At 41.3% G+C, this 22,381-nt stretch overlaps 1 protein-coding gene and 1 long non-coding RNA gene across 8 annotated transcripts in view; one reads left to right on the plus strand and one right to left on the minus strand.

Moving 5' to 3' along the window:
• Positions 1-7,315: 7,315 nt before the first annotated feature.
• On the plus strand, positions 7,316-16,722 carry LOC112441872 (uncharacterized). The gene is made up of 3 exons (XR_003029831.2): positions 7,316-7,539; positions 15,129-15,269; positions 16,636-16,722. It is a non-coding gene; the product is annotated as an uncharacterized lncRNA (long non-coding RNA).
• DENND1B (DENN domain containing 1B) overlaps positions 8,971-22,381 on the minus strand; it is a 270,596-nt gene continuing 257,185 nt past the window's right edge. For 5 of the 7 annotated variants that reach the window (XM_024976901.2, XM_059875836.1, XM_024976898.2 and 2 more), the window contains 3 exons: positions 18,012-18,109; positions 16,653-16,869; positions 8,971-15,039 (listed from right to left, as the gene is read on the minus strand). In XM_024976901.2, coding sequence (XP_024832669.1) covers positions 14,566-15,039; positions 16,653-16,869; positions 18,012-18,109 — 789 coding nt within the window. In that variant the 3' untranslated portion in view covers positions 8,971-14,565. The remainder of the gene's footprint in view (positions 15,040-16,652; positions 16,870-18,011; positions 18,110-22,381) is intronic. The other 2 variants (XM_024976899.2, XM_024976895.2) reach the window with 1 other exon arrangement.

Genomic DNA, 22,381 nt, shown 5'->3' on the forward strand with positions numbered 1-22,381 from the left:
CTGTATAATAGGCTCTGGTTTCATCCACCTCATTAGAACTGATTCAAATGTATTCTTTTTAATGGCTGAGTAATACTCTATTGTGTATATGTACCACAGCTTTCTTATCCATTCGTCTGCTGATGGACATCCAGGTTGCTTCCATGTCCTGGCTATTATAAACAGTGCTGTGATGAACACTGGGGTACACATGTCTCTTTCACGTGTTTCCTCAGTGTGTATGCCCAGCAGTGGGATTGCTGGGTCATATGGCAGTTCTATTTCCAGTTTTTTAAGGAATCTCCACAGTCTTCTCCACAGTTGCTGTACTAGTTTGCATTCCCACCAACAGTGGGAGAGGGTTCCCTTTTCTCCACACCCTGTCCAGCATTTATTGCTTGTAGACTTCTGGATAGCAGCCATTCTGACTGGTGTGAGATGGTACCTCATTGTGGTTTGGATTTGCATTTCTCTGATAATGAGTGATGCTGAGCATCTTTTCATGTGTTTGTTAGCCATCTGTATGTCTTCTTTAGAGAAATGTCTGTTTAGTTCTTTGGCCCATTTTTTGATTGTGTTGTTTATTTTTCTGGATTTGAGCTGCAGGAGTTGCTTGTATATTTTTGAGATTAATTCTTTCTCAGTTGCTTTGTTTGCTGCTATTTTCTCCCATTCTGAAGGCTGTTTTTTCACCTTGCTTATAGTTTCCTTCATTGTGCAAAAGCTTTTAAGTTTAATTAGGTCCCATTTGTTTATTTTTGCTTTTATTTCCAATACTCTGGGAGGTGGGTCTGGGAGGTGGATCATAGAGGATCCTGCTGTGAATTATGTCGGAGGGTGTTTCACCTATGTTTTCCTCTAGGAGTTTTATAGTTTCTGGTCTTATGTTTAGATATATAATCCATTTTATTTTTGTGTATGGTGTTAGAAAGTGCTCTAGTTTCATTCTTTTACAAGTGGATGACCAGTTTTCCCAGCACCACTTGTTAAAGAGATTGTCTTTTCTCCATTGTATATTCTTGCCTCCTTTGTCAAAGATAAGGTGTCCATAGGTGCATGGATTTATCTCTGGGCTTTCTGTTCTGTTTCATTAATCTATATTTCTGTCTTTGTGCCAGTACCATACTGTCTTGATGACTGTGGCTTTGTAGTAGAGCCTGAAGTCAGGCAGGTTGATTCCTCTAGTTCCATTCTTCTTTCTCAAGATTGCTTTGGCTATTCGAGGTTTTTTGTATTTCCATACAAATTGTGAAATTATTTGTTCTAGTTCTGTGAAGAATACTGTTGGTAGCTTGATAGAGATTGCATTGAATCTATAGATTGCTTTGGGTAGTATACTCATTTTCACTATTTTGATTCTTCCCATCCATGAACATGGTATATTTCTCCATCTATATGTCTCCTCTTTGATTTCTTTCATCAGTGTTTTATAGTTTTCTATATATATATATACGTCTTTTGTTTCTTTAAGTAGATATATTCCTAAGTATTTTATTCTTTTTGTTGCAATGGTGAATGGAATTGTTTGCTTCTCTTTCTGTTTTCTCATTGTTAGTGTATAGGAAAGCAAGGGATTTCTGTGTATTAATTTTACATCCTGCAACTTTACTATATTCATTGATTATCTCTAGTAATTTTCTGGTGGAATCTTTAGGGTTTCTATGTAGAAGATCATGTCATCTGCAGTGGGAGTTTTACTTCTTCTTTTCCAATCTGGATTCCTTTTATTTCTTTTTCTCTCTGATTGCTGTGGGCAAAACTTCCAAAACTATGTTGAATGGTAGTAGTGAGAGTGGGCACCCTTGTCTTGTTCCTGACTTTAGGGGGATTGATTTCAATTTTTCACCATTGAGGATAATGTTTGCTGTGGGTTTGTCATATATAGCTTTTATTATGTTGAGGTATGTTCCTTCTATTCCTGCTTTCTGGAGAGTTATCATAAATGGATGTTGAATTTTGTCAAAGGCTTTCTCTGCATCTATTGAGATAATCATATGGTTTTTATCTTTCAATTTGTTAATGTGGTGTATTACGTTGATGGATTTGCGGATATTGAAGAATCCTTGCATCCCTGGGATAAAGCCACTTAGTCATGATGTATGATCTTTTTAATATGTTGTTGGATTCTGTTTGCTAGAATTTTGTTAAGGATTTTTGCATCTATGTTCATCAGTGATATTGGCCTGTAGTTTTCTTTTTTTGTGGCATCTTTGTCTGGTTTTGGTATTAAGGTGATGGTGGCCTCATAGAATGAGTTTGGAAGTTTACCTTCCTCTGCAATTTTCTGGGAGAGTTTGAGTAGGATAGTTGTTAGCTCTTCTCTAAATTTTTGGTAGAATTCAGCTGTGAAGCCGTCTGGACCGGGGCTTTTGTTTGCTGGAAGATTTTTGATTACAGTTTCAATTTCCGTGCTTGTGATGGGTCTGTTAAGATTTTCTATTTCTTCCTGGTTCAGTTTTGGAAAGTTGTACTTTTCTAAGAATTTGTCTATTTCTTCCAAGTTGTCCTTTTTATTGGCATATAGTTGCTGATAGTAGTCTGCTATGATCCTTTGAATTTCTGTGTTATCTGTTGTGTTTTCTCCATTTTTATTTCTAATTTCGTTGATTTGATTCTTCTCCCTTTGTTTCTTGATGAGTCTGGCTAATAGTTTGTCAATTTTATTTACCTTCTCAAAGAACCAGCTTTTAGCTTTGTTGATTTTTGCTATGGTCTCTTTTGTTTCTTTTGCATTTATTTCTGCCCTAATTTTTAAGATTTCTTTCCTTCTACTAACTCTGGTATTCTTCATTTCTTCCTTTTCTAGTTGCTTTAGGTGTAGAGTTAGGTTATTTATTTGACTTTTTTTAAAGACTTTTTTTCTTGTTTCTTGAGGTAAGGCCGCATTGCTATGAACTTTCCCCTTAGCACTGCTTTTACAGTGTCCCATAGGTTTTGGGTTGTTGTTTTCATTTTCATTCATTTCTATGCATCTTTTGATTTCTGTTTTGATTTCTCCTGTGATTTGTTGGTTATTCAGCAGCGTGTTGTTCAGCCTCCATATGTTGGAATTTTTAATAGTTTTTCTCCTGTAATTGACATCTAATCTTACTGCATTGTGGTCAGAAAAGATGCTTGGAATTATTTCAATTTTTTGAATTTACCAAGGCTAGATTTATGGCCCAGGATATGATCTATCCTGGACAAGGTTCTGTGTGCACTTGAGAAAAAGGTGAAATTCATTGTTTTGGGGTGAAATGTCCTATAGATATCAATTAGGTCTAACTGGACGATTGTATCATTTGAAGTTTGTGTTTCTTTGTTAATTTTCTGTTTAGTTGATCTATCCATAGGTGTGAGTGGGGTATTAAAGTCTCCCACTATTATTGTGTTATTGTTAATTTCCCCTTTCATACTTGTTAGCATTTGTCTTACATATTGCGGTGCTCCTATGTTGGGTGCATACATATTTGTAATTGTTATATCTTCTTCTTGGATTGATCCTTTGATCATTATGTAGTGTCCTTCTTTGTCTCTCTTCACAGCCTTTATTTTAAAGTCTATTTTATCTGATATGAGTTGCTATTCCTGCTTTCTTTTGGTCTCTATTTGCATGGAATACCTTTTTCCAGCCCTTCACTTTCAGTCTATATGTGTCCCTTGTTTTCAGGTGGGTCTCTTGTAGACAACATATATAGGTCTTGTTTTTGTATCCATTCTGCAGTCTTTGTCTTTGGGTTGGGGCATTCAACCCATTTACATTTAAGGTAATTTTTGATAAGTATGATCCTGTTGCCATTTACTTTGTTGTTTTGGGTTTGAGTTTATACACCCTTTCTGTGTTTCCTGTCTAGAGAAGATCCTTTAGTATTTGTTGGAGAGCTGGTTTGGTGGTGCCGAATTCTCTCAGCTTTTGCTAGTCTGTAAAGCTTTTGATTTCTCCTTCATATTTGAATGAGATCCTTGCTGGGTACAGTAATCTGGGTTGTAGGTTTTTCTCTTTCATCACTTCAGGTATGTCCTGCCATTCCCTTCTGGCCTGAAGAGTTTCTATTGAAAGATCAGCTGTTATCCTTATGGGAATCCCGTTATGTGTTATTTGTTGTTTTTCCCTTGCTGCTTTTAATATTTGTTGTGTTTGATCTTTGTTAATTTGATTAATATGTGTCTTGGGGTATTTCACCTTGGATTTATCCTGTTTGGGACTCCCTGGGTTTCTTGGACTTGGGTGACTATTTCCTTCCCCATTTTAGGGAAGTTTTCAACTATTATTTCCTCAGGTATTTTCTCATGGCCTTTCTTTTTGTCTTCTTCTTCTGGGACTCCTATGACTTGAATGTTGGGGCATTTAACATTGACCCAGAGGTCTCTGAGGTTGTCCTCATTTCTTTTAATTCTTTTTTCGTCTCTGCTTCATTTATTTCTACCATTCTATCTTCTACCTCACTTATCCTATCTTCTGTTATCTTCTTATCTGTTATTCTACTGGTGGTTCCCTTCAGAGTGTTTTTTATCTCATTTATTGCATTATTAATTATATATTGACTTTTTTATTTCTTCTGGGTCCTTGTTAGACATTTCTTGCATATTCTCAATCCTTGTCTCCAGGCTATTTATCTGTGATTCCATTTTGATTTCAAGATTTTGGATCATTTTCACTATCATTATTCTGAACTCTTTATCAGGTAGATTCCCTATCTCTTCCTCTTTGGTTTGGTTTGGTGGGCATTTATCCTGTTCCTTTACCTGCTGAGTATTCCTGTGCCTTTTCATCTTGTTTATATTGCTGAGTTTGGGCTGGCCTTTCCATATTCTGGCAGTTTGTCTTTCCTCTTTATTGTGGAGGTTCCTCGCTGTGGGTGGGGTTGGATGGGTGGCTTGTCAAGGTTTCCTGGTTAGGGAAGCTTGTGTCGGTGTTCTGGTGGGTGGAGCTGGATTTCTTCTCTCTGGAGTGCAATGAAGTGTCCAGTAGTGAGTTCTGAGATGTCAGTGGGTTTGGTGTGACTTTGGGCAACCTGTATATTGAAGCTCAGGGCTATGTTCTGTGTTGCTGGAGAATTTGCGTGGTATGTCTTGCTCTGGAACTTGTTGGCTCTTCGGTGGTGCTTGGTTTCAGTGTAGGTATAGATGCTTTTGATGAGGTCTTATCAATTAATGTTCCCTGGAGTCAGGAGTTCTCTGGTGTTCTCAGGTTTTGGACTTAAGCCACCTGCCTCTGGTTTTCAGTCTTATTCTTACAGTAGCCTCAAAACTTCTCCATCATTTCTGAGTGTTCCAGGACTCAGACACACACCTTCTTGTTTCTTTCTCCTGAGTTCATCACCTGCCCTTTTGCCACAGTGTTTGCTGGTATTTTGTTGTGGATTTTTGCATCTATGTTCATCTGTGAATTGGTCCATAATTTTTAAAATTTTGTGTGGCCTCCTAGAATGAATTTGGGAGTTTTCTTCCCTCTGCTAGTTTTTGAAATTGTTTGAGAAGGATAGGTGTTAGGTCTTCTATAAATGTTTGATAGAATTTGCCTGTGAAGCCATTTGGCCCTGGACTTTTGCATGTTGGAAGATTTTTTAATCAGTTTTGATTTCAGTACATGTGATAGGCCTACTCATGTTTTCTGCTGCTTCTTGGTTCAGTTTTGGAGGATTGTACTGTTCTAAGAAATGGTCCATTTCTTCCAGGTTGTCCATTTTATTGGCATATAGTTGCTCATAGTAGTCTGTTATGATCCTTTGTGTGTCTGTTACGTTCTTTTTCACTTCTAATTTATTGATTTGAGTCTTCTCCCTTTTTTTCTTGATTTGTCTCACTAAAGTGTTATCAATTTTATCTTCTCTAAATACCAGCTTTTACTTTTATTGATTTTTGCCATTGTTTAATTTCTTTTTCATTTATTTTGCTCTGATCTTTATCTGTCACTGCTTCCACTTTCCCTCATCTATTTGCCATGAAGTGATGGGACTTGATGTCATGATCTTAGTTTTTTGAATGTTGAGTGTCAAGCCAGTTTTTTCACTCTCCTCCTTCACACTCACCAAGAGGCTCTTTAGTTCCTCTTTATTGTCTGTCATTAGGGTGGTTTCATCTGTGTATCTGAGGTTGTTGATATTTTTCCTGGCAACCTTGATATCAGTATTTTAATTTTCAACAGATTTACCTAAAGCATATATGAGTGTAAGCAAAGAAACTTGAAAATCCTTTCATAATCTTGAAATCAAAATGCCCAGGAACCTTTCATTCACCTTACAGATATGGTTAAAAAATCAGTATTAATCCTCCACAACAACCTCCAAGAATAGTGTTCCTTCATTTTCATACAGTATGTTCTTTTCCTGTATGTGTATGGTCACCACACTTAAATATAATTATTATTGATGAGAAATAATTTTAATTTGCTGTAGTTTTTTTTTTTTTAAGACAAGTTTCAAGCATCAATCATCCTTTTCTTAGAAATTCAAATAGTTTTCTAACAGTTTTCCATTAAGCTTATCCCTAATGGAGGAAGTCTGTAATATAAAACAGAGAACTTCTTCCTAACATCTGTTTCACAAATTGAGATTTTTGCCTAATGGGTTGTATCCAATTCAGACATTTATCAAATCTCTGAAAACTCAGCTCAATTAAAATTATTTAAGTTTATATTTTGGAGGAAACTGGATAAAATACCAAGTGAATACCATCAATGTATTTTGATATCTCAGTCTGAGTCCTCAAATTAGAAACTGCAATTATAAAAAGTAATTTGTAAATTTGAAAAACATTGTTGCTGTGATGTTTAAATGGTGTTACTATGAACAAACACCATGAATATGGAACAGTCATCATTTTTTAAAGTAGGTTTGATTTTAAAGTTAGAATACTAAAGAGTAAGAAGTTTGTCTTGAAGGCTGGTTCTTGAACATGAGCAAAAATGTTGAAGTAGTAGATAAACATGTGGAGATTCCGACAAGGACATTTAGGTGTTCTCAAAACCCCTGCATGTCAGTAACGGGCTCCACTGTAAAAAAAAACCCATGGTGTGGCTTCCCTTGTCCTCAGCATCACTCCACCAGCAGGTGTTCCCTGAGTTACCATGCATAGACAGGCGGGGCTCATCCATTGCCCACAGAGGTGTGAACAAAACCAGGGGAAGGAAGGGGAGAAAGGGAGGGAAAGCAGCCACAGAGAACACGTGTGCACACAACGAAGATGCGTGGAGATTGAATTAATCCAGCTGGGGAGGCAGAGGGGCAATTAATTAATACCATCTTCCAAAAAGGTATCGGGTACTCAAAAACTTCCCCAGTGCACTTTGTCAAGAAGCCTTAATATTCACAGGAGAGAATGTGTGTTAGGCACGCCACCTTAATTTCCATCCTGTGTTCCTGCCTCGCAGCGTGAAGCTGGATCCCTGTCAGGCTCCCATCCCAGCCAGGCCGCCTGTTGCTATGCGACACGGAGGGCACCACTTGCCTCCTCGGTTCCTCAGTTTCTTCCTGTCTACAAAGGACTGATCACAGCATCTACTCCAGAAACCCTAGGAGCACCGTCTAAGTTTATTTTTTCCATCCTTTTGTAAACTGCATTGCTGGTTCTACTGAACAGGTAGGTTCAAGAGCCACGGGATTCTATAAAATGTAAGATGTTTCTAGTTCTGGCTTATGGTTTTATGTTCTAAACACCCATCCATTCAAATGAAATCGGACACTTAGGCATATTTTCTCTCTCTCAAATTGCAGCTGTCCTTTGGGACCACAGGGGCTGACGGCAAGGGTTGGTCTTAGGATCACCCTGTCTCTTGCCAGATCCAAGGATTCTCAAGTCCCTCATGTAAAATGATGTGGTTAGTCCCGTATGACCTATGCACATCCCCCGTGTACTTTAAATAGTCTCTAGATTTCCTGAAAGACCTGATTCAGTGTAAGTGCCATGTAAATGGTTGCCAGTGGGAGAAACATTTAAGTTTTGCTTTTTGGAACTCTCTTGAATTAGTATTTTCAGTCTGGGTTGGTTGGACCTGTGGGGACGCATGGATACAGAGGGCTGACTGTATGTGGCAGCTGCAATGTACACAAAGGTTTCTTGACATTATACATTCATTCTAAGGACAGACGTCTATTTTAAATAGAGGAATATTCAGGGAAATCAGGTGACAGGACCACACCAATGGCAGAACTTGGGGAAGGTCTTAATTCACCCAGAAACCTTCCATAGTACACTATTTAATTTTTACCCTATTAATACTGTATTTTCCATAAATGTGTAAAGTTTTGTGTGTTCTATAATTCATTGTCACTTCTAGGCAAGGAGATTCTCACTCACAGCAAAATAATACTCCAAAAAGAACACTCTCATTTTCACACAAGGAAAATCCAGCCAGGTTTCTGTATCTGCATCTGTAAAATTAAAATTGCATCATTTGTCTCAAGACACTGAGAAAGGTACTGAGATCAACTCTGTGATGGTAGCAGGCACAGTTTTAAAAATTAAAAATCCATCAAAGTTAGCTATATCTTAGGATTTGAAGGATACTCTCTCTCTTCTCAAGGGAAGACCTTTGCTTCTATGCAAAGTTCAGCATATCATTCCCAGAAATTCTGCACCCAAGGGAAACTTTATGCTTAATTCAAGTTTGACTTTTGCTCTAGGTGGGCCCAAGAGCCCCTGGAAATCAGCACACCTTCCCAGGCTGGGGAGCACTGTTGACAACCCTCTATCTCTTATCTATCCATCCGCGGCTTTTCCATGAAGGTCAGTAAGTCCTGGTCTGGCTTGGCTGCTAGCCCTGTTCTGCTGACCTTACTGACACTGACGTACCTCTTCTGTCATTTATGAGCCTCATGAAGTTGGCTGCCCAGACATGAGACACTGGACGCCTCCCTCCCCAGCAGGCCTGCCAGAAGGGCTTAGACCTGAGTTTACACTGCAGCAGTCCTAAGGCTCTGAGATGAAGGGCCAGGGGTCCTTGTGACAGTTCACCGGGAACTCTGATGGGAGAGCTGGCCAGTCATTACAGAAGAGTCACCCCCGGGCGGGTTTGATTATGACCAACTTTATTTTCAACCTGCATTGTTGGGCACTTCATGGTAATGTGTTGTTCATCCAATATTGACTTTTGCATACATTTTTAAATCCCCCAAACAATACTTTTACACACAGCGTCCTCCCGACAGTAGTCAGTGTCAGAGATGATTTATCCTGTAGCCTCAAGGATGCGAGGTCTCGATGATGGGCAGGTGTGTTCAGGTACGTCATCACATCTAAACAAGGCTCAAGCGTTTCAGTCCTTCCAGACAGTTATTCGTTTAAAGCAAGAGAAATAAGCTTTGGAAAAGTTCAGTTTTTAACCTCACATGTACCTTTTGTGTAAAAAGCTTCATGCATTTTAAAATGTAGATGTCATGCAGTTCACATTTGTTTGCTCTAAGTACTAAATTGGAACAGATTCAAGAAATCTCATTTTTGGTATATGATTATTCAGTGGTTCTCAGAGTAACCACGTGGAAACTAGACCATCTGAAGGATGGTGACTCGACACACACAGTGAACCCAGGATGCAGAGTCAAATTTTGTCCTGGAAGTTATATAATATAGCAAAGGGCAGAGGTGTCAACGTACCTCAGCAGGGCTCTCTTCTGAGACATGGAGTAACACAGAGGCGAAGAGGCTCAGAGGTTTCTCGTATCAAAGAGGTAATCATTTGTGACTTAGCAATCTTTTATGATAAAAGACTACTATAGTTGAAATTACTTCATTTAAGTCTGGTTTGAAAAACATAGCTTTCTGGATAGAAAGCGTCTGCTTAAGTTTGCTGTTCAGTTCAGTACCTTATTCTGTTTTTTTGGTATGTTTGCAAGTCACATCCAGAGCTACAGATTTTCCACAGTGCTTTTCTGCCTCATTCAAGTATAATAAAAAGTAGAAATCTATAGAAGCTCTAAGGTTAAACAAACTGTACATTATACAAAAATTAACTTAATTTACAGTCAAAAAGTATTGGCAATGCCCTTTATAAATCTTACCAGAGATGCATCACAAAGGATATTACAGTCGACATAATGGTTTGTCATCACCGTACAAATGCCATCTCAATTTACGTGGTACAGAACTGAGCATGTGTGAAACGTACAAATGAAGAATCAGCGTTTTGCACTATATACACTTCTTTCAAAGTAACACTACTGTCAATACTAATCTAAGGTTCAGGATTCTCTTATTGCATATTCATTGTTGCTGAGGCAGTTAGTTATGATACAATAATGCAATATTCATAATTATTTTAAATAAAAACATTTTTCCTGCCAACAGTAAAAAGTTTTTTTTTTCCCCCTAAAATCACCTGGAACATTGCTACATACAATTCTACACAAATACTGAAAAACATGACCTTAAGGCATCTGCTTGAAAAGCAGATGTGCATATTTATATGAACTAAATTATGCAAGAAAAAAAATATTGCACAAAATCCTATATTATTTTCAAGATAAAATATGCTTCTTTCTAAATACACATAATTCCCTATCTTGACCAAATCAAAACATTGACTGATTTGCTCAAAAGAACTCTGCCTCTTAAACAAGACTTAAGAAACAGATACTAACAAATTCCTGGGCTAGACAGAGGAAGGACATCAGTGCTGACAGAGTTTGTAAAAAACCATCTCCTATATGAAGAAATGCTTTGGGGGAATTAGGTTTGGGGTTCATTTTACATCCTTTATGTTCTGATCTACAGCTATCCAGCCAGAATCAAGATCTTGTATGTGAAACAAAATGGAATTCACATTAGAAAATTTTTTCGTGAAAATAATCTTTTCCTGAAAATCCAGATATTCTAGAAAAAGAAGGAAGATCTACTAATTATGACAACAGTCACAGTTTTTTTTCCTCTTCACCTTACTTCAGAAACAATGAATTCATTAGCATTCCTGGGTCTCGTCTGTTAGATACAAGCACAGACTCCACAGCAGCACTGTCACAGACAGCTTTCGAGTGTGTGGGGTGCAGGGGAAGTGTTTGCAGAGAATGCTGTTATCAGGGTAAAGAGAGCAGAACTCCTTGCCGTCGACAGGCGTCCACATGCTCAGTTCATCCTGAACAGAGTGGAGACTGGTCCCGGGTGGTCCCGAGGGGCCGCGTTCAGCACCAAGCCTCGCTGCCTGGGTACAAGGGAGCAGAGGGTGCTGGACAGCCAGCTGGACGAGAACACCCGGCTTCTCAGAGCCTCTGAGTCTGTCCTTTAAGAGCAGGTCTCCTAGACAGCAGCATTCTTGCACGTCGTGTAACAGCAGAGAAAGATGGTACAGTGGTTCTGTACTTAGAGCATGTTTTAGTTTAAGCAGCTTTAAAAGGCTTTTTTTTTTTTCGTGACAGAATCTTGGCTGAATAATTCCTAAGCAAAATATATTAACATCATTGTTGTTATTAACAGAGATTCACAATTCCTTTTCCTTTTAACTAGCTCCTGCACAGCAGGCACTCGGCCAATTCTTTTCTTTCCTTATGTCCACTGTTACTGTACCTTGCCTATGAACAGTAGCAAGAGTGGATAAACATTTCTTAAACAAATGAGTTATTTTTAATCAGAGAAATAGTCATGCTATATTTTGGTGCCTTTCTAAAATATGCTAAAGTAGGTAGCCATTAAAATATACCACTTAACGACACTTAATGAACCAAGAGTTCCTAAATTCACACGGGACTCTGCTATCCTCTGAAATACCATGGATGCAGTACCTCTAGGGTAAAAAAGAGAGTGGGTTTGGGGAGCATGGTGACTGTCTAGAGGCTGCATAAAGACAGGCCCCAGGACCAAAGGTCGGAGTCGTTTGTACAGTTCTGCATAGGACAGGTGTTGCTCCTTCGGGGGAGAAAAATTCAAACAGCAGGGGAGTTTACACATAATAGAAAATATTGTCTAGTTATAATAGAAAATATGAACATAGGAAAGAGATAACAGTTATTTCAGAACTCACCTTAATGTCCCTTCATTCTCCATACAGCCACCGTGATACAGGCAAGTCTAGTCTCAGAGCAGAGTTTGAATACTCAAAATGTTAACAGTTTGAAATAGGAATACTTGCTGAGTTTTTGTTTTTAACGTGGACTATCAGAGCTGATTCTGTATGTTAAAATAAGGCACAAGTCCAGCTTAAAATACCTTAACACAAATGTGATTTGTCGGTGGGTGACTGTCCTCACCATACACCGTGGTGAAACACCCGGGGAGGTGACTAAGAGAAGAACTCACATTTCTGAGGCTCTGAAGCTTATTGGGTAAGTGGGACTAAAACCCAGATTCTATCAAGGCTACACTCACAGTGATCCCATTCTCCAAATGGAGAATTCTAAAGGAAAAAACGCCTCATTCCAATATTCGTAGTCAAGGACTATTTTACATTCTTTTCAAAAATTATGAAGAATATCTGCCCAGCAGATTGACAACCATAGTTACAGTTTTTCCTTCTCATTTAAAATAGCTCTTCTGATAAATGGACTTTTTTATATACTTAAATAAAATGGAATTTTGTAATGAGTATATAAAGGCAAAATTTAACAAGAACCTTGAATCTTACTTTTGTGTTAAAAAAAGGATCACAGACTTTTCCCTTTAATACTTAGAGTTCATCCTTATAAGGAAAACAAGATTGTCTTCCTTCATATACATGAATGAATAACTGTCCTCCCAAAGTATATCCATTTAGATTTTGGAATCTACTTTAAAAAAGAAAACCTTGGTCATTTTTCTCAAATTATTTAAAGACTGATCTGAATAAGTATCTTAAGAAATGTTTTTAACAAAGCCTCTTCCAGGATCTTGACTGAAAATTAAATTCTTATTTCAGTAAATATAGAAGCACAGTTTTTGACGGGAGTTCTTGACTGGTTTGTCAAACCTTTCCTAAAATGATAAATTAAGAAAACAATCATGACTGGGGATGCACAGAGTACATGTACTGAACAAGCGAGCAACCAAGGAACCACAACATCACTTGTTTTTTTCCTGATTGCTTCATGACTGGCTAGACTCATAGGAATAATCAATGCAGGAATCCTTCTCAGAACTTCCCAGTGTGACAGTGAATTTGAGGGAGGAGAGACCACGTCCCATGCAGAAGAATTCCAAGTAATGTGTGTGGATACCATGCATCAGACCGGAAGCACAAGCCCCACCCCAGGGAGGCCCTGCGTGGTGTCTCCTCCAGGAGATGGCAGGAGGACCGGAGGGAAGGCGCGGCTTTCCCGGGAGGAGCCCGACCAGCGCTTCCTCAGCCGGCTGACCCCGGCCAGCAGCAACGTTCGCAAGCCCCAGGGGCAGGCTGGGGTGACGGAGACGGCACTTTTCTGTTATGAGCCCCTCCCCGGGACCCACGGCCCCAGCGCGACCACAGCCAAAAACGCTGGACAGGTCCGGGAGCGGCGCGGCCGACAGCAGACCCGCCCTGTCCTCCTCGGAACCACCCAGGTCGTCAGAGACCAGGAGGGGCTAGAGACGGTCACATCCAAGAGGAGCCTGAGGAGGTATGACAGCCATGGGTAAGGTGGGCCCGGGCGGGATCCCGGGACAGAAACGGGATGTGAGGGGAGAACCAAGGAAATCTGCGTGAAGCACGGCGTAGGAACGGTGAAGACGTACTGCACGGATACAGGACCTTAAACGCCGCGGACGTGCTGAGCGGAGAGACGCGGGGACGCTACCCTGGCTCCGCGTGGGGCCTGCAGATCTACAACTTGCAGAATACAAAGTCAGTCATTTTAGCGGTAAGTCTGAGATGTCATGAAGCATTCTGATAGAGAATTATTAGTTAGGGGAAAAACAGACAAGCACATTTTTCAACTAGGACACTTTGTTTCATCTGGCTTTCTGGGGTGACTCCTAGTTAGCGAAGGCAAAGAGAGGCTGTGAAGAAATTTAAAGTGTCGTTTGTAAACAGCAGTCATTACTTTCTCATTGTAATTCAGCACTTCATGGATCTCACTCAGTGGCAGGTAAATGTGTATACCTTTATACTTTTTGGAAAACATGGCTGCAGTGTCCACCAGAGAGCTTTTAAACTTTGAAAAAATGAATTCTGTCCTTGATTTGATGAATTGAAAAAGGCATTATTGCTCTGCAGAACACATAACTTATCTTTCAGAATTTACATGGAATCCCATAAATTAGGTTAAGTATGCTTAATATAGGCTTAAGATTAAGGCAATTAGTGGGTCAACAGTTTCAAGCTAGTTCTGATAGGTTTTGATATCTTGGCCAGGTCATGCTCAACCAGCTTAGTACAGTAGCTCCTGGTTATGTGTGCGGGTTAGATGCATACTTAATTTAAATAAGTGGCGTTAAGCACCGAACACTGGGAAATCGGATGTTCAATATATACTTGCAACATACATACATACAAACTCGTACCTGACTGAAGAGCACAAGAGGAGAATTAGCTTTACGTTTAAAAAATCAATGGATCATCGACATAGCATGAGACGAAAGCGCGGACAGTAAGTGTCCCAAATGAAAAACAACTTCAGACAGCAGGAAGAGTCGCCTTTCCGACCACTGCTTGTTTACGACACGGGGTGGTGGGCTCCTGAATGTCTCCGTGGAAGGCTGGGTGCCTGCAACAGGCACTTCGTTCACTGACTAAGCTTGGTTTCCGCTCGCCCTCCCTCCTGAGACGTGCAGGTCTTGTTGGAAAGCAGACGTGATGTGACACAAGGACACCACCTCCTGAAGCAGCCCAGACCCCTCTGCGGTCTCTGGAGCTTCTTTCCCTTCTTTCTCCCAGGGAACACACGTGGACAGGCGCCGCCCCAGGCCCGGCTCCGGCGGGTCTTCCACAGTCGGGCTTAGCGTTTCCTTCCTCCCCGTAGGGGGCGCTCCAGCGCCCGGAAGGGGGCCCGGCTGCCCTGCGCCGAGGGGTCGCTCGCCTGCCTCCTCCTCCAGGATGAACAGAGGGTCGGTGCCCGCGCTGGAGGACAGCCGCTTCCTGGGCGAGGGAGGCAACTGCCGGCCGAGCAGGGCGCTGTCGTCCTGGCCCCGGTGCCACCCAGCCTGGTCCCCGGAGCCGCTGCACAGCAGGGCCAGGTTGCTCTCGCTGGGTGCGTTGGATTTGTTCTAAGAGGAGAAACGACACATTTAGAAGAAACGGAAGGCACGTTACTTCAGTAATATTCCTTCCCATTCTGAAATCTTTCTCTTGCCAGGCTTGGAACTCGAAGTCCCGCCCCAAGGAGACATAGCCGCGACGGTGGGTTCAGAACACCGCCCAGGGCCCAGGGCTCCAAAGACAGGCACGGCGTGAGACGGGCACGTGCAACTGTCACCTGCAGAGTTCAGCCCGCATGGTGAGTGTCGGCAAGGATGTGGAGAAGAGGGTGGGAGTGTACACTGATGCAGCCACTTTGGACATCAGCATGGACGGGCCTCAAGAAATTAAAAACAGAACTATGATGTGCTGCAGCAAGACGCAGTACCGCTACTTCGGGTGTGTGTCCACGTGTTCACTGCAGCACTGTTCACAGTATAGGCAAGCTGCGGGAACAGCTAAATGTCACTCACAGGTGAATGGATAAAGAAAATGTGCTGTGATTATCACTCACCTTTTTAAAAAAGGGGAAATCCTGCCATTTGGGATAATATGGATGCTGCTAGTGGCTCAGATAGTAAAGAATTCTCCTTCACAATGCAGGAGACCCGGGTATGATCCCTGGGTCAGGAAGATCCCCTGGAGAAGGGAATGGCCACCCACTCCAGTATTCCTGCCTGGAGAATCCCACAGACAGAGGAGCCTGGTGGGCTATAGCCCATGGGGTCACAAAGAGTTGGACATGACTGAGTGACGGGCCCTGCACTAAGTGAAGTAAGTCAGGACACAAATACTGCATGATCTCACTTCTCTGGGGAATCCAGTCAAGCTCGTATGTGTAGAGAGCAGAATGGGAGGGGTGGTCCCCAGGTGGGGAGGGAAGGTGCAGGAAGGCCAGGGCTCAGTCACGAGGGTGGCGAAGCTCAGGGGCCTAGCATGCGGACCGAACTGGAAAGAAGGCAGGTCTCAACTACTTTGGCTTCAAAGAAGAGGAAAGAAAAGTGAACTCTGTGAAGTAAGGGAGGCTAATTAGCTTGCCTGTGGCCAGTACTTTGCAGTGTGTGGGCAAACATCAAATCATGCATCTCAGATGTGCACAACCTCTGTCATTACACTACAGAAAAGCTGAGAAACAGAAAGGATTTGCAAAAAAATCCTACCAGATAACTCAGAGAACAAGCCAACTCTTATATAATCAATGCCAAGTTCTGGAATTATTACAGTCAGAACAGGGTAGAAATTACTTCTCTCTCTCTCTGTTGTGTTTTTAAAGAATCCAGTTCAATCTGTTTAAAGTCTTAGGCATTTCTGAAGCAACACAGTGAAACATTACTTGAATTCATACCCTTACTAAAATGTTGTCAACAGCCAAAAAATACAGGAAAAACATGGGAACATTTCACATTTGAAAGTTCTGGAGAAAGACAACTATAAAATTAGGTTGTAGGGAAATAACTGCTTGACAAAATAATTTGTTAATGATGAGAAACACTAGCATTTGATTGGATTTTTGTTATAGAAATCATGTCTTAATGATTAACTCTTACGATATTTTTGGAGTTTTGACACTTACCTTCACATCGGACAACACAGTGAGGTGAGAAAGTGTTCATTTAATGTTACAGGCTGGAAACGGACTCACCGTGGGCTTGTAGTCTATCTCGTCCATTGATCTGAAGAAGTCCAGGCTCTTGGCCACTGCCAGCTTCCCCTGGTCCGAGCTGTGCGTGCTCAGCGTGTCCAGAATCTCACCCAGCAAGTCCATCTCACCCGGGGAAGGAGCCTTTGCTCTTGGTTCAAATGAGTCGTCACTTTCGTAGAAGTAAGCAGAAGCTTCTTCTCCATCTTCAGAGGACAACCTGGAGAAAAACAGGACACGTGCTTAAAACCAACGTGATACTTCTGTGGAGGGACAGTAAAGTGAGTAACTGGTTCATGGCCAAACTCTTTATAGTGACTGCTAAGTCGCTTCAGTTGTGTCCGACTCCATGCAACCCCATAGACGGCAACCCACCAGGCTCCTCCATCCCTGGGATTCTTCAGGCAAGAACACTGGAGTGGGCTGCCATTTCCTTCTGCAGAACTAAAACCTAGCGTGGTCGATTAAATAAATACTTAAAAGTAGGAGGCTGTTCTTCTGTCACCAAAAGAAAACTCCTACAACATTTCAATAAACCTAAAGATCTTATTTTGCAACTTCTCATGGTTGATAGCCAAAATTTTCTCATAGTGATATACATAGCAATTCAAACACTGGAAACCTTGAGTGTGTGCACTGAGAACAAACAGCAGTTTATGGCTCCCTACCCATCTGGAAGCACAAGCAGGGCTTTTCACAGTCTGATTCTGGGGAGTGTGGGGGCGACAGCCTTAGAAATATCAGACTGAACGCCTGGGACTTTCTACATTCTGAGTTCATTTTCAGTACTTTCGGATGGTTTTCCTTTATTTATTCACTTGTTTTGGAGAATGCACATTCCTTTATGTAAATAAAGATATACTTAATGGGGGGAAAATTGATTCTATCATCCCCAAATAGCTTACTTAACATTGTTTTAAAAGTTCAACACACAGTACTATTATTTCCCTTATTTTTTATTAGTTTTTACCACTTTCATGAAATTTTCCTCTTCTGATACCTCCCATGGACTGAGGTCCTGCCGCCCCTCCCCCAGATCTGGTTTGTTTCAATTAACTCCTTCCACTGTCCTGATGTTCACCTGCCCCTCCTCTTCAGTCAGAGGGGAGGCGTGGGCTTCTGTTTGCCCTTGAACACTCCCCTGGGTATTTCTGCAGACATCACTGCTTCCAGGTTATTTCAGGCCTATCTTGCTTTCCCATCTCAAGATTCGTCTCCTGTGAACGTCCCACTAGCCCTGGATCCTCCTGCTGAAGATGAGACCGTGGGGAGCAGAACCTTTTCTCCAGACATGCACGTGGTCTGAAATATCTCTTGCAACCTAGGGCTTCGGCTGAACAGAACATGCAACCCACAACTTACTTGCTGGCTCTCTCGGCGTCCTCCTCATCGTCAGCATCTAGGGCTCCGTCCAGGCTCTTCAGAGGCCTGAGTCGTGACTGCAGAGAGGAGTCGACACACTGGCGTGAGGAGTGAAGATACTTTAAATACTCCCAGAAACTTTAAACAGCATTTTGATACTTGATATGGTAAGGAAGGGCTTCCCTGGTGGCTCAGATGGTAAAGTGTGTGCCTGCAATGCAGGAGACCCAGGTTTGATCCCTGGGTCGGGAAGATCCCCTGGAGAAGGGAAAGGCTACCCGCTCCAGTACTCTGGCCTGGAAAATCCCATGGATGGAGGAGCCTGGAGGGTTATAGTCCATGGGGTCGCAAAGAGTCGAACACGACTGAGCAACTTCACTTTTTCTTTCTCATGATAAGGAATACTTCTTAAAGACATACGCATTCAGGGCTTTTGAATATTACCTAGTAACCTGGAGGATACCAGGCAATATTGATCTGAATGCTTTCTTGCACCTCAAACCGATCAACAAAGTCCCTGGGCTGAGTGTATCAACACCTCTGTCCAGTCCGTCAGGGCCTGGTTTGGGAAGCCTTGATTTACAGTCGCTCCACCAAGCACTCGGCCTCCACTTTCTATAATAATCAACACCTGAAGCCTTGTTTCTTTTATCCCCTACCCCACTCTCCCTCACGCCCAGTATTTTACAGCAATGCTCAATCCCGAGTGTGTGTCTGAGTCTCTCGGAGATGGTAAAGACGGAGGTTCTGAGTTTCTGCATCTCTAACTCTTCGGTGAGGTTGGTGCTGTTGGGTCTGGTGGTCACACTCTGAAGAGCAAGGTTTTGAATCAAGTCCAGGAAAACCCATCGTTTCATCTGTAAATACGTCACTATGTATCTTAAAAGATATTTTTTAGCATTACCATAGTTACTAATAATTATTTAATATCTCACATTCCCTTATTACTCCAAATACATTTTAGTGAGTTTATTTGGGCCGGAATCTCAACAAGGTAAGCACCGTATTTGGCTGAGATGCCTCTCGTCTCAGAGGACGACCCCTTCTATCTCCTCTGCCCCCGTGTCTTCTGGGACCTTGACTGTGTCATTGTGCCCTTATTTCCTGTAAGCTGGCAATTGCATCCGGAAGCTTGGCTGCCTTCCATTTCTGAGTCTTCCTCTGTTTCTGGCAGGCATGCCCATGGACATTGGTACGTGTTTCTCAGCACAACATGGCAGGAGGCACACAGTGGCTGACCCGGGTGCCACCAAGACTGACGAGTGGTTTCAAGGGTAGGTGGCCTGGAGCACCCACTACACATGTGACCAGTCTTTTACTTGATGGGTTTAGCATCCAATAGTTATACTTTTCAAAAGCGGCGCCTCTATATTTGCTTGCTGGGATTCTATAAAAACTTTGTCCTATTAACTATTTGTCTATTCTGAAATACACCGTGCCCTAGGAAAACAGGGTAATCCCTTCTTTCCTCATATGCAACAATGTTTAGTGCTGAACTCAAGTTGTAACAGTCTGTAAAGGTGAGCCATGAGGGGGTCTTTAAAAATTATCATTTGTACATATTTGGTTTGGCTCCAACCGTCACAGTTATTACACTTCTTGCTGTTCAGATCTGTCCCATTTTTACACTACGCCATAACCATGCTTTTGAAATAGTGACCTTTTTCAGGTTCATCTTAAAACACCTACAGGTTAGATTACGTGCTGCTGGGCATTCACGTCAGATTAATCCAGAGGTGGGGACAGCGCAAAAGGCCGGCACAGAAAGAAGACTGTCTGCGAGCTGACCGTTGTTGAAGCTGTATGAAAGGTACCTGGCATTCTTATAAGCTTCTCTTTACTTCTGTATGTTTGAATCAGAGAAGGACTACAGAAACAACCACAGTCAACAACATGGTAATAAGTACATACCTATCAATACGCAGTTTAAACATGAACAGCCTAAATGCTCCAATCAAAAGATACAGGGTCATACTGAGTAAAGTCAGTCAGAGAAAGACAAGTATCATGATGTCACTTGTATGCGGAATCTAAAAAAATGGTACCGACAGATTTATTTATAAAACAGAAATAGTCACGTATGTAGAAAACAAACATGGTTATAGGGGGTGGGGAAGAGGGCGGAGGGATAAACTGGGAGGCTGGGGATGAAACACACACCACTACACATGAGACAGGTGTAATAAGGACCCACTGTGTAGCACGGGAGCTCTATTCAACCCTCCGTAATTACATGAGACAGGTGTGATAAGGACCCACTGTGTAGCACAGGGAGCTCTATTCAGTCCTCCGTAACGGCCTATACGGGGAAGAATCTAAAGAGTGGACGTGTGTATATGATTCACTGTGCTGTAGAGCAGAAATGATCAACACTGTAAATCAACTATATGCCAATAAAAATTTTAAAAATAAGTAAATAGCATCTGACAATAAAAAATATATATTTATGTACCCAACACTGGAGCACCTAAATATATAAAGCAAATATTAACAGACGTAAAGGGAGAAACTGACAGTGATACAGTAATAGTAGGGAACTTACAACAGTGGACAGATCATACAGACAGAAAATAAGGAAACACACTGGCTTTAACACATTAGACCACGTGGACACACAGAGAACGTTCCACCCCGAAACAGAAGACGCATTCACGTGCACATGAACATCAGACATTCTCTGGACAGATCACATGCTAGGCCACAAAAAAATCTCAAATTTAAAAGGACTGAAATACCAAAAATTCTTTCTGAACACACTAGTAGAAAACTGGAAACCAATTACCAGAAGAAAACTGGAAGCAGCAAAACTCATGAAGACAAAGCAACATGCTACTCATCAACCAGTGGGTCAATGAAGAAATGAGAGAAAATGTCAGTAAAGTGCTCGGGAATAGAAAGTGAAAAACATGGTTCCCAAATTGATGGGATGCAGGAAAAGCAGTTCTAAAAGGAAAGTTTATAGCAACACAGACCTACCTCATGAAAAAAAAAATTCATATACACAGTCTATATCTAAAACACCTAGAAAAAAGAAAAAGCCTTTAGTAGAAGGAAGAAACCAATACAGATCAGAGCACAAATGGAGACTATAAAAACAGAAAAGATCAATGAAACTAAGAATTAGTTCTTTGAGAAGCAAACAAAATTGATAAACCTTCAGCCAAAACCATCAAGGAAAAAACGGGCCCAAATCAATAAAATAAGAAATGAAAGAGAAGTTACAACCAATATGAAGACTCATGGGACTACTACAACGTCTCATATACCAACAAATTGGACAACCGGGAAGAAACAGATAAATTCCTAGATGCAAGCCCTCTTCCGAGTCTAAATGGGGAAAGAGACAGAAAATCTAAACAGACTAATTACTAATAGTGAAACTAAACCAGTAAAAAAAAAAAAACTCCCAAAAAACAAAAGTCCTGGACCAGACAGAAGTCTTCACCTATTGGTAGGTGAATTCTACCAAACATTTAGAGAAGAGTTAATAATACCTATCCTCCTCAGAGTACTCAAAAAAAAAAAAAAAACTACAGAGGCGGGGAATGCTTCTAGACTTATTCTAAAAGCCAGCATTACCCTGATATCAAAACAAGACAAAGATATTACAAAGTAGAAACTGAATTCTATTTTTTCAAAATAGAAAATTACAGGCTAATATTCCTGATGAACATAGATGCAGAAATCCTCAACAAAATACCAGTAAACCAAATCCAAGAATACATTAAAAGGATCATATACCATGGTTAAAGGATTTCTTCTAGAGATGCAAGAGTGGTTTAATACCCACAAATCAATCCATGGGCTGACGAGTGACAGAAAGGAAAGAATGAATAGATAAATACGTCTTAGAACCCCTGCTGGGAATGTGTAGTAAGTTTCTGCAGAATTTTGGTAACTAGCAATGTTATTTGGGACTTGGAGTATCACTTGTGGCTCAGATGGTAAAGAATCTGCCTGCAGTGGGTTTGACCCCTGGGTCAGGAGGATCCCCTCCCTGGAGAAGGGAACTGCTAACCAATCAAGTATTCTTGCCTGGAAAATTCCATGACAGAGGAACCCGGAGAGCTATACAGTCCATGGGGTCACAAAGAGTCGGACACGACCGAGTGACTAACTCTTCCACTTTACAAGTTTACGACGTGTGAGTTAAAGAGAAATCTGGGAAATGGCCTAGAAACACAACTATCACTTACAAGATTATTTCTCTGGGAAAAATGTATTTTACCCACTCCCTCCAGAACTCACAACATATGTGTCACAATCCTCTGATTCTAAAGACAAGCTGTTACTATTACACTGACCTCTGTTTACACTTTTATGTCAGCTGTGGGTGCTGCATTTAATTTTTGATTAAAAACAAAACAAAA

This window comes from Bos taurus, chromosome 16, assembly GCF_002263795.3.
Source record: "Bos taurus isolate L1 Dominette 01449 registration number 42190680 breed Hereford chromosome 16, ARS-UCD2.0, whole genome shotgun sequence".
NCBI lineage: Eukaryota > Metazoa > Chordata > Mammalia > Artiodactyla > Bovidae > Bos > Bos taurus.